At 41.8% G+C, this 19,733-nt stretch overlaps 1 protein-coding gene across 8 annotated transcripts in view; it reads left to right on the top strand.

Moving 5' to 3' along the window:
- CD86 (CD86 molecule) overlaps window positions 1-19,733 on the top strand; it is a 62,876-nt gene that overhangs the window by 34,304 nt on the left and 8,839 nt on the right. For 7 of the 8 annotated variants that reach the window (XM_010370528.2, XM_030941872.1, XM_030941844.1 and 4 more), the window contains 3 exons: window positions 10,560-10,895; window positions 13,244-13,546; window positions 16,311-16,454. In XM_010370528.2, coding sequence (XP_010368830.2) covers window positions 10,560-10,895; window positions 13,244-13,546; window positions 16,311-16,454 — 783 coding nt within the window. Of the gene's footprint in view, window positions 1-1,819; window positions 1,836-10,559; window positions 10,896-13,243; window positions 13,547-16,310; window positions 16,455-19,733 lie in introns of those variants that run through there. The other variant, XM_030941876.1, reaches the window with a different exon arrangement.

The raw sequence follows: 19,733 nt of genomic DNA on the forward strand, positions 1-19,733 counted from the left end.
GAGGAGTCAGGGAACTACAAAGAGATGGTCCCTCAGATCCATGCTCGCTGGAATAAGCCTTTTGGGATTTCTGTTTTCTGCTTAGCTTGTGGAGTCCTTGAGTGTGAGGTCTGTAGATGTGCCAGCTGTTCACTGACTTAGGTAACAACAGCAGCTTCCAACCCCCAGGGTCCATGACCTGCTACCTTAGCTCCTGGGGAGGTGGGAGGTATGCATGTGTCAGAGAGCAAGGCAAGAAGACAAGACTGTAGAGAACATTATCTAATAAGATTCCCCTCTCATCCAACTTCTTATTTATTTATTTATTATTTTTTTGAGGCAGCATCTCTCTCTGTCACCCAGGCTGGAGTACAGTGGCACAGTCACAGCTCACTGTAGCCTCGATTATCTGGGCTCCAGCAATTATCCCACCTCAGCCTCCCCAAGTGCTAGAATTATATGCATGAGCCACCGCACATGACTTATTTTATTTATTTGACAAATGCATATATACACAAAGTCATGAATCATTTAACAACAGGGGTGCATTCTGAGAAACACATTGTTAGGTGATTTTGTCATTGTGTAATCATCATAGAGCGTCCTTACACAAAACTAGATAGCATAGCCTGCTCCATACCTAGGCCACCTGGCATAGCCTATTGCTCCTAGACTACAAGCCTGCACAGCATGTTACTGTGCTGAATACTGTAGGTGGCTATAACACAATGGCAAGTTTTTGTGTATCTGAACATATCTAAGCATAGAAAAGATACAGTAAAAACATGGTGCTATAATCTTATGGGACCATCATTGTATATGACTAAAATGTGGCTGTGCAGTACATGACTGTATATATATACATATATACCCCTTACTTTGTGCCTGGTACTGTTCTAAGTACCTCATAAATATTAACTCGTTTAAGCCACACAATAACTTTCTGCTTTAGGTCTTGTTATTATTTCCCATTTTAAGATGTGGGCACTAAAGCCCAGCGAGGTGAAGTAGTTTACCCAAGATCGACATAGCTACTAAGTGGCAGAGCTTGGATTCACACCCAGCAATGTAGATTTATCATTTGTTCACTTGACTCTTCTCCTAACTCTCATGGTAAACCATAAATAAGTAGTAAGACTTCTTCCATGGGGCCTGAACAATTTTGGTGGATAATACAGCTTCCGCCTCATCCATGTTCATCCAGTGCATCCTCCCCATCACCTGCAGCTGACACCTCAGTTGACCCAAAAGCTTGGGCCCAAGCCCTTCTCATCAAAGTGACCAGCCCAGCTCTTAAGATCTGGGAGAGAAGGAAGAAAAATGTCCTGGAAACACATTTCCAGAAAACACTAAACTGGAACACCATCTCCCACCAACTTTTCTGACTCTGCACACTGAAAGTGAGAAAGTAAAGCTGAGACACTCGATGAAAACTGAGTTCAGGTGTCACTTTTGCCCTTGACTTGGGGTTGACACTTCTTAGAAATTTCTTAGCTCCTGAGAAGAGAGTTATCAATATTGAAAACAACAACTTCAAATGGTAACCGTTTAAGTTTTGTGGTGGTGAGAGAATAAGTGACTATATCTTTGGCAGTGCAAATTTAAAGACATAATGGAAAGCCCATGACATCAGATTAGAAAATAACATTGCCAATAATTCACACATGGTGAAAAGCAACAACAAATCAGATTCTATTCTTCTTTAAAAAAAGGAAAAATTCCATTTGAATTCTATCTGCCTTTCTTCTCAGGGCCCATCTCTGCTTACTGGGCTGGTGAACAGTGACCTAGCCACAGGGCAGGCATCCAAAGACAGAAAGGAGATGCAATTGGTCCAAATAATCCACCCCCAAAAGGTAGAGCTGAATAATTCATTTCATGTCATAGAAACAGCAATACAGTCAAGCAATTCTGTTTCACTTTTCCCTCCCTTATATGTTGTGTCCTCTGTCATGGAAATCTGACACAGTAGTATTTCCTACCCCTGCTCTTGAGGGTAAAATTGGATGGGAGTTTAAGACTGAAATGGGCACCCATGGCCTTGCAGAATTAGGTTACAGTTTGTGCCCTGTATTTATAAAGCGAAAGGAATTTCTAGTGCCACTTGCAGAGGCACCTCTAACTTTCAAGCTCTGTTTGCCGCTGTCCTGGCACCTGCATCACACTGTTAGACTGGAGCCAGAGAGGTTTTTGAAAAATCAGTAGCTCCCACATCAGGAGGAAGTATCTTTCCAGTTTGAGTTTTGGTAGCTGCTCTCTTTTGGTGTGAGGGTTCTCTGGGTCCTAGGGCTTCTCACTTCTCTTGAACAATACTTCTAGTTAATTTCATGTACCTGGAGTGGTAGTTGGAATATTTCTTCACTTTAAGATTTTTTTTTTTTTTTTTTTTTTTTTTGAGACAGAGTCTCACTCTGTCACCCAGGCTGAAGTGCAATGGCATGATCTTGACTCATGGAAACCTCCACCTCCCAGGTTCAAGCGATTCTCTTGCCTCAGCCTCCCAAGTAGCTGGGATTACAGACACCTACCACCACACCCAGATAAGTGTTGTATTTTTAGAGAAGATGGGATTTCACCATGTTGGCCATGCTATCTCGAACTCCTGAGCTCAGGTGATCTGCCCACCTCAGCCTCCCCAAAGTGCTGGGATTATAGGCGTGAGCCACAGTGCCCGGCCCACTTTAAGATTTATGCAAGATTGGCTCAAACCCTTATTCCTGTGGAAAGGTCCACTGATTTCCCCCCAGATTTTTGCAGATATCTGCGTGGATGGTTACTTTTGACTCCCATTTCCTGCTGTTGTTGATAGCCCTCATTAAAACCATCACCTGGAGGTGAATAGACAGCTGAGACCTATCATTCCCAAAGAATTGTCATGGAGCCTAATAGTTCTATTGGATTCACCCCCTTACGTTAAGCCACCATTTCAGTGTTTTTAAAATAAGATGTATGTTGTCTAGTAGGGAGTATCTTACCCCCAAATTAGTTGATTGTTTCAGTAGGGCTTTTAATGGGTTCCAGAGAAAATGAGCAATCAGACAAGTTGATTTAGTGAAAGACAATCACTGAATAGGATGTGTATAGGGTTGTTTGGGAGCAAGAGTGAAATTGGTATGGAACAGAGAGGCCCCCAAGGCAAGCAGACATTTTTTTTTTTTTTTGGAAGGAGCAAGTGTTTGAGAGTCTGTGGCTTATTTTTCCTTTATGAGAGGGGAGTTTTAATACCATTTCCAAAATATGTAACCTGGTATTTTGTCCCCAGAAGTACTGTTGACATGTATGGAAGCAAAAAACTCTGTCACTCAGGCTAGAGGAGTGCAGTGGTGCCATCAAAGCTTACTGCAGCCTCTAATTCCCAGGCTCAAGAGATGTTTCTGCCTCAGCCACTGGAATAGCTGGGACTCTAAGTGCATACCACCATGCTTGGCTAGTTTTTTTGTTTTTTTTTTTTTAGAGACGGGATCTCGTTTTGTTGCCCAGGATGGTCTTGAACCTTTTTGAAGTGATTGTCTCGTCTCAGCTTCTTAAAATCCTGGGATTATAGGCATGGCCTATTTTAATGTTTTATAATTTTTTGTACTTTTTGATGTTACTTCAAATATCTTTTTAAGTATCCTAAATATACTTATTTAAAAACTTTTTTGAGTAAATTTATCTATAAATTATTCATTTTATGTTGATAGACATTGTTCTCTATCATTAATAATGTTAAAAATAAATAAACAAAAACAAGTAACTCAATTAATGCTTACCACAGACCAGGGTTTGCTCCAACGCTAACTCGAATATTCATTCCTTTAATCCTCACAACAAACCTAGGAGGTAGGTACCATTATTGTTCCTGTTTTTCACAAGAGGAAATTGAGACACAGGGGAGTTGAGTAATTTGCCTACAGTAACACAGGCAGTGAGTAGTTGAGCTGAGATTGAACTCACACTGTCCAGAATCCATACTCTTAGTTATAATAGTGTACTGCCCTATAGCTTTCTGTTTCACAGCTACATGGCATTACTTTATATGGATGCATCATTATTTGTTAAACCATTTAACTTATTTCCAGTGTATTGTTCTTATAAACAATGAATATCTGTATACCTCTAATTTTGTGCACATGTATCTTTTGTAGAATGAATTCCTAAGAAACGGAATTGCTAAGTCAATGCTTAAGCCCATAATTAATTTTCTTACATATTACCAACTGTCCTCCAAAAAGATTGTACCAGTTTAGAATTTCACCAGCAGTACATGACAGGACCCATTTTCCTAACACTCTCACGGACACTGGGAATTACCAGGATGATTTTTAATATGTGCCAATCAGATGGGCAAAAAGAATGGTTTCTCACTGAGGTTTAAATTGCATTTCCCTAGTTATTCTTGAGATTTTTCCATTCATTCCTTCAACAATCAATTATTGAGTGCTTCATATTTGTAAGGGACAATTTCAGGTACTAGAAATGTCACAGTGAGGAAAAGTGACAGAGCCCCTGCTGTCATGGAGCTTATTCTAATGGGAGACATCAGCTACTCAGCTGAGCTGGTAGAGAGAGAGCTGAGTTGTCAGGTGTCAGAGGAGCCAATTATAGCAGCAAAACAAAAATGAAATACTTCAGCTTTTAATCTCTTACTACGATGGTATAATCAAAAGCCTAAAATGGGGGGAAGGGCAGACTCTGCCTGTTCCATTTCCCCACATAAAATGGACCCCCAGTCGAGGGTCAGGTGAATCCGTGCAGACTTAGGGGGTCACCTTACTGTTGAAGAAGCCCCAGATGAAAGGCTCTAGCAGTTTTATGGACCTGGGGGTGGAGGAATCCAAGGATGGGGAGAATTCACAGAGGAAAATGAGGTGAGAGGGCTAGGAGTGGAAAAGTACAAGGTACTGAGTTAGCATGGGGAACAGTGTCTTTAGGGCTAGGAGTGGAAAAAATACTAGGTACTGAGTCAGAGTGGGGAAAAGTGTCTTCTCCGTGATGAGGAGGCTTCAGCGGAGGTGCCTGAAGACCTCACCCCAGAGCCTCAGATAAAGTGACCTAAGAATGAGGGTGCCTGGGCTAAAATTGCAAGTATGTGAAAAAGCATGACCGGCGGGAGGCCTGAGATCTTGATTGCAACCCCCTTCAGAGACTGCCATGCACTGACTGTGCACCAAATCTGGTGTAGAAAGGGCACCTTCCTCAGCAAAGCTTATCAGATTAAGTCTCTTTAATTGCCTGTGGTCAGGTCTGAAAAATCACACATAGATTTTTAATCAGAACCCAGACCTCTCAGGAGAGACAGACAATAACCAAACATACCATGTCATGTCATGTCATGATAAGTACCACAATAAAAAATAAGTCAGCATGAGCGATAGAATGCCAAGGACGCTATCTTCAATAGAATGGTCAGAAAAATCTCCCTGGGAGGTAGCATTTAATGAAAGACCTAAATGAAGTGAAGGAGTAGCTGTGAGGCTGTCTGGAGGAAGAACCTTCCAGACAGAGGGAACAACATGAGAAGAGGACTTGAGACACAGCGTGTGATCTTTTGGAGGAATGGCAAGGGAGGCAGTGTGGCTGGGGCAGAGTAAGTGGGGGAAAGAGGCCTGATAGGTACTGGGGACCCAATTACATGAGGTCTTGTAAGGCCAGGGGAAGGACTTTGGATGTAGTTCTCAGTGTGAGGGGAAGGGATCTGGATATAATTTTCAGTTTGGTGGGAAGGCATCAGAGGCTTCTGAACAGGAGGATTATGTGATTGGAGCTGTATTTTTAAGGGATCATTTTGGCTTGAGAAACTAGACTCGGGGACAAGGATGGAGCAGGAAGATGAGTTAGGAGACAATTACATTAGTCTCCTCCACCCTTTTCTTAACATATTGGAGTTCAGCTCTGGCTGTAGTAGTTCTAGATGTCCTCAGACACACTTGTGTAGAGCCTCTGTTGGGTATTTTGGGTATACAGATGATCCATCTTGGTTACACAGATGATTTAGATTATTGTAGACATAAGAGGCTTGTCTGGGAACCATTCCCAGACAGGGAAGCATTCCTTGAGATAGAGGAGAGGAAGGCTGAAGGGGAGGAACAGAGTACCTGTTGCAATCTAGATAGAGACATCCAGCAGGAAGTTGGATACAGGTATCTGAAACTCTAGTGAAAGTTATGGGTTGGCAATAAGCACCTGGATGCTATTAGCTTGTACTTGACAGTTGAATCCATGGGGCTAGAGGAGAAAAACCAGGGAAAGTATGGAGAATAAGACCAAGAACATGCACTCAAGGTTACCGAAATTAAAGAGTGATTTGAGAAAATTAAGGAGGAAAACAGAGATTGGGAAAGAATAGAGCATTTCAACGAGGAGAGATGCCAACACTGTTACATTTGACACAGCGGTCAAATGAGTTGAGGTCTGAAAAGAGCTCAAGACTTGGCCATGGTGTGAAGTCAGCAACAATCTTTGTCAGGGCATTTCAGTAGAGAGGTGGGGATGGGAGGTTGGGAGTGAAGGCGGCAATTGCTGCTTACTCTTTCAGGGAGTTTGACTCCAAGGGAAAGAGAAACTAAAAGCAGCAGCAGAGGGTTTGTGTTTGAAGTAACGGTGGTGAACCAGGCAAACAGCCTGGAGGCCGAGTGAAGTGAGACTGGACACTGTAGATTTGGAATGTCACCAGTCTGCACAACTGAATAGTTTCCTCTAGAACTGCTCAATTGCCCAGTTGTAAGAACAGATATGTAGACCAAAAGTAGAGTGTCCCCAGGGTAAATTTTATAGAGACAAAGGGGTGTGTTTATTGAAGTTGTGGCAAGGAATAATTACAAAGATATACTATTGTTGCATTGTCCAATATAATAACCACTAGCCATATGTAACTACTTAAATTTCAATTAATTAAAATTAAATAAGATTAAAAATTCAGCTTCTCAATCATACTAGCTACGTATCAATTGCTCAATAGCCACAAGGGCTGGTGGCTATCATATTGTTCAGCACAGAGACAGAGCATTTCCATTATCACTAAGAGCTCTTGTGGAAAACACTGCACTACAGGGTCTGGATAAAGTTGAGGTGTTGATGAAGTTGAACAACAGATGTAGAAGGAGTAAGCAAGAGCAAAACCTGGATGAATAGGAGGTTGTGGACAGAGATTAGCATATTGAGATTAAGATTCTAGGGACTGAGCTGCTCCAGGTGAAAAGATTCAGGGTTATGTCATAAGAGGGTGGGGGGCAACTGCTGAAATAGTCTGTGGGTGAAGACCTGTGGAGTTGACAAGATCAAACAAATTTGAGGCAAGTTTGTTAGACTCGTTCATAAAGAGGTCACCTAAATTGTTAGCAAGACCTTGCATCTAATGCCAAAATCCTCATTGAGCAAGGTGGTAGTGATTTAGTAGCTAAAAGCAATGAGGGAGTCAAATGCCTCAAAAGGGAAGGGTGTTGCTCAAAGGCCCCATGAAGTGTGATAAAACAAACAGTAGCTGGGGCAGGAGCAAGTGGCTTCCTTTGGGTGAAGCCAGATTTCACTGAAATAATAACCTCAGGGGAAACAGTCAATGAAGTGGTTAAAGTTGTGGAAAAGTTTCCTTGTAGTAATTAATGGAATGAGGCGTCCAAAGGGCCAAGTAAAACTTTGGAGGAAGTTTAGTAAAAGAAGGAAACTTTTTTAGTACAGATGAGCATAGCAACATAAAGAAGAGATCATTCTTAAATATATAAGGTATGCATTTGGGGATAGTAGCCAGGGAAGACTGAAGTCCCAGTGGGGTGAGAGACTTCGTAAGGTTAGCAAATTACAGTTTTTGAGTGGCATTCCAACAGTAGAGTATATTGCTCAGGAAGTCCTTAATTATCCTTTGAAACAAATTCCTTCAGCTGATTACAAAGGCATCTAACTGGATTGAGTGACTTGTTCCTGACATCATAGCAACCCGTAACTAGACTTCAACCATTCCTCTACCCAAGTGCTGGGGAAGGGAGAGATTCTCAATGCTTACCCACCTATGGAGTCCCAGTAAGTCCAGTTGCTAGGTGGCTTGAGGTCTGGGGTCATAAAATGGAAGGCCTAACACCATTTGGTGATCACAGACCTTGAGCCAAACATTCCCCATTTAGTCAGAGAAAGGATTAGCAGCATCCCCATGCCTAACTGTGTGTGAGATCATGGAAGCCAGTGGTTGGTGAGGTGCTATGGAGTATAAATTGCAAAATACTTTCAGTTCCACTCAGAATGGATTTCAGAGTGATTTCCACCCCACGGGGAGGAGAGGGAGTCTGGGGAGGGAGGGATGGAAAAAATTATTTCCTGTCATTTTCTGTGATCCACTCTGGAGACAGAGGCAGAGATTCTCTACAGCAGCTGCTCAAACTTTAGCTCTTGTTAAAATGGAGGTTCTGAATCAGTAGGTCTTGGGTGGGGCCAGAGATTCTGTGTTTCAGACCAGCCCACAGGTGACGTGAATCTCATTGGTCTGTACATCACACTTTCAGTTGCTAGGTGAAGAAGGGAGCACTTGATAAGTGGAAGAGAAAGTCGTTGTAATCTTTGGGAAGAGGGGCTTGGGTCAGCGGAGTTAGACTGGTCTGTGAGTGGAGAGAATGGATGGAAGGAAAGAAGATACTGTGAGGCTCTACAGAAAAAAAAATGTAAATCAGGAAGACAGAAGCAGCTAAAGACGAAGTCATTTCCAGGCCCAGAAGGCACAACTAACAGCTGAGTAATAACATAACATTGACTGTTAACTGGCAGAATTTTTAACTGTGTGTTTAGTTTCTCCATCAGGTCATCTGTCAATTAACAGTCAATGTTATGGTTTTAGAGTAAAACCAGACAGTGCTAAAAGCTTTTACAGTAGGTGGCACTCTTGCATTACATTAAGAGCTCAGCAAAGAAGATGCAGAAGCCTCAGGTTTGCCTTGTAAGGTGATTAATAAACACACTAAATCTTCCTTAGGTCTCCCTTTCACTGTCAGGGTACCCATATAGATTTTCCCTCCTCCCTCCAATACAGGTACGCATCCTCTACAGGTGGTGCATTTTATACCTCAAGTACTTCATGGAGTCCTAGTGAGTGTAATGCAATAGGCAGTGATTCACATTTGTGCAAACTCCCACTGATGCCTGCTGTCTGCTTCCCTTAGAGTTCAAATCCACCACCAACCCCTTGATTATGTGTCCTCACTGGGCCATTCTGTATACAGTTTAGTTTGACAAGTGCATGTCACTGTTATTTGTCCCTCTTTCAGGAGAAAGCACATCAATTTAATTACTCCCCCACTAAGAACTCTTCAAATGAGACTCCTCTCCTCTCTCTCATCACCCATCTTCTCCATTTCCTCCTCAGTGTCAACATCCCTTCACATAAATCCTGAATGATGACATTTTATTTAGAACTTACACTAACTTCCTCTCCAAGGTGGCATCTAACTTAATATTAAGTAAGAAATAGCCTTCCCACTCTCCACCCCCATGCTTCTCATCCACCACTGCTTACTTTTTTTTTTTTTTTTTTTTTTTTTTTGCCAAGTCTCGAGTAATTCTGTAACCTAGAAAAGGTCCTACACAAACCCTGTGATCATTCACATTTAAGTAGTTGGGTGGCCCACATCCTTCCCACAAACCCCAAAGTGCCCTCAAGGACTAAAGCTTTCTCTGAACTCCTCCAGATTGATCTCTATGGTTGTAAAATTGTCCAGGGTCAGTGCATCCTGGGAGCAGCAAGCCTGTGGTGCCTGGGGTTTCCCCAATACTCCCAAAGCACATCCTCACCTGCCCATTTATGATTCACTTCCAGCATTTCATTCATATGCCTTAAATGGTCATTGACCACCACAATCCCAAAACAACCATCAAATTTGCCCAGTTCTCTTTCTGATCTCTGAAAGAGCTTAGAGAGGTCACTGAAAATAAAGACCTTGGTTGACTATTGAAGTCATTTCTAAAGCATTTGACATCCTTGGAAATGCTGGCCATGGGAGCAGTAGTCATAGGGGAAATTCTGTAAAGGGAGCTATTTGAATTTCAAAGATGTTACTCAATGTGATTCCCCAACTAATTAAGTATAATAAAGGGGGGCTATAATTTATTGCCATTATCAGCAATCTTTTCACCATAGCAGACCAAGGAATATGTGGATAGGGAGGGGAGGGGAAAGCTTTTGGTGATGGTGTAGAAGTTATGGAACCTGTAACAGCTATGGTGATGAGAACTAAAATTCAGGTTATAGAAAGGTAACTGGTGGGTGAATGGGTTGTCTACCTCTGCTGGTTTTTCCCTGTCCTGCGATTTAAATTCACAGAACCACAGTACTAGAAAGACCCTTAGAACATTTAGTCAACCACTTCATTAATCAGATGAGGAAACTGAGGCTCATAAAGATTGCAGTTTGTACAAGGCCACACATTTAGTCAGCAGTGAAGCAAGGACAAAGACCTAATCTCCAGAGACCAAGCATGTGTGCACAGTTCCGGAGCTTAATATCTAATTCTTCAGCATGATTACTGATAAGGTAGTATCTGGGTATTGTATAAAGAGAAATGGAGGTTTTCTTCCTCTTTCCTCTAATTTCTCCCCCCCTAATCCTTAACCTTCCTTTTTAGGTGCTGCTCCCCTGAAGATTCAAGCTTATTTCAATGAGACTGCAGACCTGCCATGCCAGTTTGCAAACTCTCAAAACCGAAGCCTGAGTGAGCTAGTAGTATTTTGGCAGAACCAGGAAAACTTGGTTCTGAATGAGGTATACTTAGGCAAAGAGAAATTTGACAGCGTTCATTCCAAGTATATGGGCCGCACAAGTTTTGATCCGGAGAGTTGGACCCTGAGACTTCACAACCTTCAGATCAAGGACAAGGGCTTGTATCAATGTATCATCCATCACAAAAGGCCCACAGGAATGATCCGCATCCACCAGATGAATTCTGAACTGTCAGTGCTTGGTATGTGGTCAATGGTGTGTGTTCAGATTCTTAGCTTTCTGAGATGAGACTGCAGATGAGTTAGAGAAACATTGGAGGAGGATTTGAGCCCAGGGGAAAAAGGGGGTCTATAGAGAGAAGGCAGAGGACAGCCACTTCTGGGAAGTGCATTTGGGGAGTGTAGAGTCTGGGAGTAGGGAACTGAAAGTCTTTTGTACTTTTTATAGTCTGCTTCTGAAGGATCAGTAAAAATCTGCTTTGGGGAAAAAATAGAGCTAATTGAACAAAGATAATATGGCTAATTACCCATGGTAAAAACCATAGGTAATTTGGCCATTACAAAGTTTACATAACCATAAAGGCCTCAGATGTCTCACAATTCATTTTTTCCTTGGGTCCAAGATTTTTCACCTACCAAATCTTTACCTGGAGCTCCTAGCAAAGGGGACAGCTGACACATTTGGGTTTTCCCTTCAGCCTCCTCTAGGTTGCTTATGAGTTGTTTGCTGCCACAACCATGAGCCTGGAGACAGAAGGGAAAAAAGCCCAACAAACATAACCCACAAACTTACAAACCAGCTCCTCCACTTCACCAGACCTCAGAAGGCCTAAATGTCACTACAGATATTTTAGAAACTATCACACAGTAAAATTATTTTTTGTTTGTTTTGGTATACTGTCTACTGATTTTATAGATCATGTATAGATTAGGTAACCGCCACAAGACATAGAGCATTTCTATCACCCCAAAAATTTCCCTCAGGCTATCCCTTTATAGAGTCATACTCTGTCTGCACTCATAACCCTTGTTAGGCATCCTATAGTTTTGTCTTTTTGACAATGTCACATAAGTGGAGCCATACAGTATATAACCTTTTAAGACTGGCTTCTTGTGTTTAGCATGCCTTTGAGATTCACCCAGGTTGTTGCACATATCAAGCTTGTCCCTTTTTATCGCTGAGTAGCATTTTATTGTTTATCCATTCAACTCAGCAAAAGACATTGGGTTGTTTCTAGTTTGGGGCTCGTATGAATAGAGCTGCTGTAAACATTCATGTACAGGGTTTTGTGTGAACATAAGGTCTCAGTTCTCTAGAGGAAATACCCAGGTGTGGTATTACTGGATCCACGTTAATTTTTGATGAAACTTAGAAAGGCAGATCAACACCTATTCTAAAATCATAGAGTAAAACAGAAGCAAAAGTAAAAATAGAATGGACAGCTGCTCCCTTTGAACTCTGTGTGATTAAAACTAGGCTGCAGGGCTTTGGGAGCAGTTAACCAAGTGCTAAATCCATGTTTTCAAAATGTGGCCAGGTACCACTGGAAATGTTTTTGGTGGGACACAGATAGACAAGCATTTTGAAAAGCCATGTTGTATTTGTTTTAATGTATATTAGAAAAACTCTAACTTACACAACATGTGATTTCACAGATGTTGTTAATAAAGCTAAATAACAGTCTGGCAATTCACCTTCTACAGACCACATAAAGTCCAAGAAGAGTGCTCAAATAGTACACTGATACAGCAAAACTTATAAAGATGACACGCAAATGACAGACTTTTTAGTCAGAACACACTAAATTATAAATCAGTTTGTAGAACCTGCAAACTACCTAGTAACTATAAAAGAACAAGAGATTTTTTCTGACAGAAGGCACATGACACAGATCTAGGGGCTCCATGCCAGTGATCCTGAACAGCCAGAAAAGTGTGAATGGCAAACAAAGGCAAGAGAAACACTGTGTTTATTAAGATCATGTATTTTCCCTAAAATAGCTGGATTTGGCCTTCATCTTAGAGTATGTTATGAAGACACTTTGATGCTCATGCCAAAAATCAGTGTTCTGAATTTCAAATTCCAAAATGCCCACCCACTCACTTACCACAATCCTACGTGGGTTCCTGAAAGATATGACCCAGGGCGTCTCAGCACCATGAACTCTGTCAGTTCCTGGTGAGACTTCAGCTCAATCCCTTTCTGCTCTCTTAGTCTGGTGAGCTGGAATGTGTCCCATGGGACAACTGGGCCCTAAAGTCAGACCACTTCTCCTTCCAAAGACTTTACTCCCTGGAAATAGTGACTTCATTGTAAATATTTGGGGACCCAATTACAGCCCTCCTGTCACTTAGCACCCCCTTGATTTGGATAAGCAGGAAATAAGCATGGCCCCAAACTCTGTTGTTGAAAAATAAACATGAACTCATTAAGTGGCACTCACCTTGGGCCAAGGGCCACATTTTAGACTCCCTGAGGCTCCCAGGTGTGCCCCAATGAGCCCCAGATCAAGCACCCAGTTATTTGCTATTCCCTCCTGGATGCATCTAAACTTAGACTGATTTTTTTGTATCTCTCTTGTGCTTTCAGCTAACTTCAGTCAACCTGAAATAGTCCCAATATCTAATATAACAGAAAATGTGTACATAAATTTGACCTGCTCATCTATACACGGCTACCCAGAACCTAAGAAGATGAGTGTTTTGCTAAGAACCAAGAATTCAACTATCGAGTATGATGGTGTTATGCAGAAATCTCAAGATAATGTCACAGAACTGTACGACATTTCCATCAGCTTGTCTGTTTCATTCCCTGATGTTACGAGCAACATGACCATCTTCTGTGTTCTGGAAACTGACAAGACACAGCTTTTATCCTCACCTTTCTCTATAGGTAAAGATGTTTTCCAAGATTATTTCTTTCAGCAGGTATTATACACAAATGCTTAAGGCAGATTATCCAACATCCCCGACTTGCTAGGAAACCTCCATCTGGGCCATGTTATGACGCTGTTAGGAAGGACCCAGATGGAGGGCTCCTGCTTCGCCTGAGTGATGCAGGGTCCAGGAGGCTATGAGCCTGTGCTGCACTTGAAGAAATAGGCTTTTAGCCCTGAAACTGACTCAATATCCTGGTTTACCTTTGGATGGAGGATTCTGAAGTTTTGATTAAAAAATGCAGGTTTCCTCCAGGCTAGAATTCTTTCTTTGATTAAAACACATACATGCGCTTGCACACACACACATCATGCATACATGCATACATACAAATGGTACTTATTGTGAGTGTAGAACCATTTGGGACATTATTGGTTGCAGGAGTGAAAACAAAAAGATATGACACCCCCTCTGCCCTTGAGGACCTTCCAATGGAATCATAACCCTGTAATGTGCACACATGAAAAAAGGGGTTTTTAAAAGGTTGAATTGGAATCCAAATTTCATTTCATGGAAATATGTGACTAGATTTAAAACAAAAGTGACTGGTAATGAGTTTTATGGGCATTCAGAGGTAGGCAAGTTCCCTGAGGGTCAAGGAATGGTTCCTAAAGGAAGGGGTACCTTGTAACACGTAAAATAAATTATTGGGGTTAATACATGTGGTGAGGAGGGGAGGGCATTCTGGATGACAGGTTCCCAAAACTATGGTGACTTCCTTAGCAGAAAAACCTTGAGACAGAATCTGGGCTCAGCAGGTGAGAGGACCACAATGGATCAGCTGTATCTGACATAAGGCAGGAGGTATGTCAAAGAAAGCCTTGGAGGCAGAAATGCTTGTGTGTTCGGAAGTATTCTTCAGGGACCAGTTCAGTGGAGGAAAGGACTGAAACTAAGCAGTAGGCACTAACAGGAGCCTGACATTTTAAAGTCCTGGTTTTACCCAGGAGGGCATGTGTCTATATTTGACTCCTCTTTTAAGGATCTGTAACTGCAAGATTCCCTCCTGGAATAAAGGTGGCCTGCACCTACCCTGTCCCATCACCGCCTGTGCTGACCTTGACCCCCCACATCTGCCTTCTTCTTTCCTTGACCCCTTCTCCAGCGATGACTCCTTGGCTTGCCCCCTCCAGTGACACCCATCCAACTCCTTGCTCCATTCCCTGGCTTTGTCACCTCCTTTCTCCCAGTGTCTTGTTGTTCAGACATAACTTGGTCTGTGAACAGCCCCTGGGGCCAGTCCCCATGAACCAACTTTACAACTGGGCCAATCTCGTCTCCTGCTACTGACTTCTTTCTACTCAGACACTTCAGCCTCTGAGAGTGCAGTAAATGGTGGAGCCACACTCATCCTGTCCCAGTTGCTTCTCCTGTATCCTCTCTTGGCCAGATAGAAGCCTCTCTAAGCTATGCCTGGAGTTCAGTACCTCCTTCAATGCGTAGTTAGTTTGACTGGTGGCTATCTTGTGGCCACCAACATCACCATATACGACATGCCCCAGAGCCCTCTGTTACGGCTCCCATAGTCTACAAATTAACAGGGGCTTGCCACCAATACAACCTCATCATGGCTCACCTTCCTGCTGCTTCTCAACTACTGTTCTGCCAAAACTTCCACAGGTACCCCCATCTTCAGAAATGTTTCAGCTCTAGCTGCCTCAGGAAGATGGCACTTGCCTGTCTGGGTTTCCCATTCTATCGCTTGATCAGAGATAGGTTAGACCCTGAGTCAAGGGGCCTTTTTTGCATGTTAAAAGGTAGCAGCCTCCAAGTTAGTAAGTATAACCCCACACCCCCTTTACTGGGAGTGCCAAACTGGCTCAAGTGGGATAGACTGAGACAGACTCAAAAGGGGTTAAATATGGCCTGCAATGTCCACAACTCCTTAACATCTCAGAAACAGGGCATGTGTCCACAAATTATAGCTAAGCTAATAGATCAGCTGGTCCTAGTTTTCCTGAAATTTGGAATTAGCTACCAGAACTGTTCCCAAAAATGTCTTTAAAGTGGGTGACTCAGTTCTAAGTTTTCCCCACAAAGCCTGTTTTCCAACTCCCCAGAAACTTAGGAGTTCTCATGTAAGGAAGTAGGTCCTGAAGGTGTGAAGTTTCCTCAAGGCATGAAGAAACATCAAAGGATTTTTAGTAGATGAGATATGCTGAAAGCCATGCAGAGGAAACCTGCTGTGATCTCAGTAGGAAAAAACTAAACAAACAAGCAAACGAAAACTAGAGGTAGGGGCCTGTGTGGAGGCTGTTCCATTTGTCCGAGTGAGAGGTGTCTGGATCAGCTTATACTGGACAGAAGAATCATCACAAGAGGAACTTCAGGGCCTGAGAACTGACTGCAGAGCGGGGTGGGGTAGCAGGCGTGGCACAAATGACTGCATGTGCAGAGCCTCAGCACAGACACCTCACCCAGATTCCAGAATCATGGGTCAGGCTGAACCTCTTCTTCCCGATCATGGTCGGTGTTATCCCCACCTCCAGGAAGGCAGGACACTCAGTCCAGGCATTTGGCCAGAGGCATGGGCTTGATTCTTAGGTCCCTGCTGAGGCCCTGAGACTGGGACTTTCTATGGCCTCCTGTTGTGGATTTCAGGCTTCTCTGGCCTTAGAGCCCTAGGGAGAGCCTGGCAGGTAAATAAAGAGAAGAGCAGCTAGCAGAAACCTTTTGTAAATGACTCTCCTGGCTGATTGAAAATTTGTGGTCATTTGTAGAGCTTGAGGACCCTCAGCCTCCCCCAGACCACATCCGTTGGATTACAGCTGTACCTTCAACAGTTATTATATGTGTGATGGTTTTCTGTCTAATTCTATGGAAATGGAAGAAGAAGAAGCAGCCTCACAACTCTTATAAACGTGGTGAGTCAGTCCTTGTCCTCCCCACAGACTGCCGCTTTGCACCTACTTCCCAAACGGCTGGCTGCCTTCTGGAGCTTGTTGTCTGAGCCTAGACTGGCAAAAAGTCAGGAAGTTGTTGGGAAAAAAGGTTTTCCCTTGGAGTTTTGAGCCTATACAAACTGGCAGCAGCTGATAATGTTGCTCTTGGACTTCAAAGAAAGGCAACACTTCTAACCTCAGGTTTACAAATGTACTTCTGGTTTCCAGAGAAAACTGATTACTTGCTTTATCTACCTCAGTTCATGAGGTTACTGTGACATATACATAAAGTAAAATGGTGAAACCATTCTTAAATGTTAAAGGTTATGGACCTGGTTGTGTTCAAGCAGGGATATTTGCTAAATGACCACAAAAATCAGCTTCTCGTCTCTAAAAAAATCTAGGTTTCTTATTAAATAAGTTAGATGAATTATTGCCCATTGACCTATAACAAACAATATTAACTTTTACTAATTTCTAAGTAATACATATCCATTATCATATATACCAAAAATAAAATCATCTATTATTTCAGTAGTAAGAAAAAATGATTACACAAACATTTTTGGTGCCTATCTTTAAGATTTTTCTATGTATCAATCTATGTTGTTTTCCATAATCAGGATTATCACAAGGGTTATTTTTCACAATTTGGATAACATATGTACTGTGTTCTAACTTTGTTATACTAAATGTAGCAAGACAATTTTCAATGCCATAAATATCATTCTACAGCATCATTTTAAACTGCTGCAAGATATTCCCTTATGTGGATACACCTTAATTTATTTATGTAACCAACATCATTATTTGGACACTTGAGTTAGTCCAATAGTTTTGTTATTATAAACATCCTCCCCACTGACTTCTGTTATAAAAATGTTTAATGGGGACAAAATGGTCCCTAACTTTATAATAATGCCATGCCTTTTTGTAGTTTGGGCTGGTTCGAAGATAAAATTGGACTTTATCTCAGTAATTGCCTCCAGTAGTAATTAGTTTGGTGCTAATAATTAAGGTAACCTTCTTACTCACTTATGGTAGAAAGCACAAGATGAGTATTGCCTCTGGCCAGCATCTTGTTTTTCAGTATACTGATTTTAAAATCTATCTAGAAAATAGATGGATGACATTAGCAGTCATTCATTGCATCCTGCTGTACTTTAAAAATAAGAAATTGGGGAGCAATGATCAAATTTAAATAAATTAATACAAAGCATGTGTCAGAGCCATTCAAACTGCCAATGTATGGAGTGTGCTGAGAGATTTCTATGATATAAAAGTATAAAATTCATAGCACAGATGTAAAGACATATCATGCTTGTCCAGGCTTTGACTTTTCAAGGTAAGAGTTTTGAGCTTCACTTTCTTTCAATCTCATTGCCATTTAGAATTAGTCAAATATGAAGAAGCGACTTACATCTTGGGAGTAAGCTGTTTCCTAAATTTTTCTTCACCTTACAATGATCAGCTTACAAATGAAACAAAGAAGGGATAGAGAAAAAGATCAAGGATGTTTCTTCCCCCGTGAGGCAATGAGAAAAAAATCAGGAGAGTAGATAGGGGAGATAAAGACGATATGTGTGTTCACATGAGAGAAGTTAGAAGGTGGTTAAATAAGCTCTGTGGGTACAGATGAGATGGTCAGATTGGGTTGAGTGGCACATATATGACCTCCAAGAATGTAATGAAGAATATTGGTAAGAAAAAGTTATTTGTTCAGACAGTCATCCATGCCAGTGAGTTTGATCAAAGAGAGAAGCCTTGCTATCACTGTAGGGAGGGAGATGCAACAGGTATAACTATGCCATTATAGATATGAGATATTTGTAAATTTGGATTTTGTAACTTCAGCAATATCTACCCTTGCTTTGTGGGTACTCCTGGCATTGGCTATGTGATAGGCAAAATAATGCCCCCCACAAGATGTCCATCTCCTATACTCCAGAACCTGTAATATGTTATCTTACATGGCAAAGGAACTTCACATAGGTGATTAAGGCACCAAGCTTGAGATGGTGAGAGTAGCCTGGATTATCCAGGTGGGCCCAATGTAATCACATGAGTCAGAGAATCTTTCCTAAATGGGATAGAGAAATGAACTGGAAGGAGGAGGAGAGATATGAAGCTTGAGAAGCTCAACCCAGCATTTCTAGCTCAACCCAGCATTTCTAGGAGGAAGCCATGAGCCAAGGAATGTAGGTAGCTTCTAGAAGCTGGAAGTGGCTCTCAGTTGACAGCCAGCCATTAAGGAAATTAGGATCTCAGTTCTGCAACTATAAGGAGCTGAATTCTGCCAAGAGACCAATGTGGAAACAGCAGATCCCTCCACAAAGACACAAGCTTACTGATAACTGGTAGGAATTTCTCCAAAAGTGGAGCTTCCTCCTACTCCAGTATTAATCCCTTTCTTGGAGGAGACAGCCCTCAAACTAACTTGGCACCAAAAGTCCTGTCCAATGTTTTCTCATTATAGTTTTTCTATGTCTCAACTGCACATATTTACCCTGTTTAGGCTGTTGAAATGAATAAAAGGGAAATGCCATAGTTATTCTAGCCAGTTTCCAACCTCTCTTCTCTTTTTTTGTTTTGTCAAATAGGGCAGATAAGGCATGAGAATTTGTAACTACGTATTACTGTCTTTTCCGAAACAGAAATCACCCTATCAGCTTACCCATTGGGAGAAAGACAAAAATGAACTGTTTCTGAAAACAGTTGTTTCATATATTTTGTCTGCTTTCTAGTTGTTTATGGAAAGAGGGCAATTCCTATAGCAGTTAATCTTTTGTTGGAGGAAGCAGAAGTCTATTTGATCAAACCCTGAAATTTTACTTCCTCATTTGGGTCTTGTGTGACTGAAATCTGTATATAATGCCCTAGCAACAGTTTTTACAACTTGCCTCCCTAGAACAAACCTCAGCTCTTTCAGGTATGATTTCTTAAAGGTACAATGTCTTTTTCAAAACAAATTATCATTATTATTATTTATTCATTTTTTTGTGAGACAGAGCCTCATTCTGTCACCAGGCTAGAGTACAGTGGCACGATCTCAGCTCACTGCAGCCTCTGCCTCCCAGGTTCAAGCGATTCTCCTGCCTCAGCCTCCCAAGTAGCTGGGACTACAGGCGTGTGCCACCACACCTAGCTAATTTTTGTATTTTTAGTAGAGACAGGGTTTCACCATGTTGGCCAGGATCGTCTCGATCCGTTTTTAACCAACATTTAAACAGAAATATTCACAGGCTTAAAAACTGAAAGTTA

Source organism: Rhinopithecus roxellana, chromosome 1 (genome assembly GCF_007565055.1).
Source record: "Rhinopithecus roxellana isolate Shanxi Qingling chromosome 1, ASM756505v1, whole genome shotgun sequence".
Classification (NCBI taxonomy): Eukaryota; Metazoa; Chordata; class Mammalia; order Primates; family Cercopithecidae; genus Rhinopithecus; species Rhinopithecus roxellana.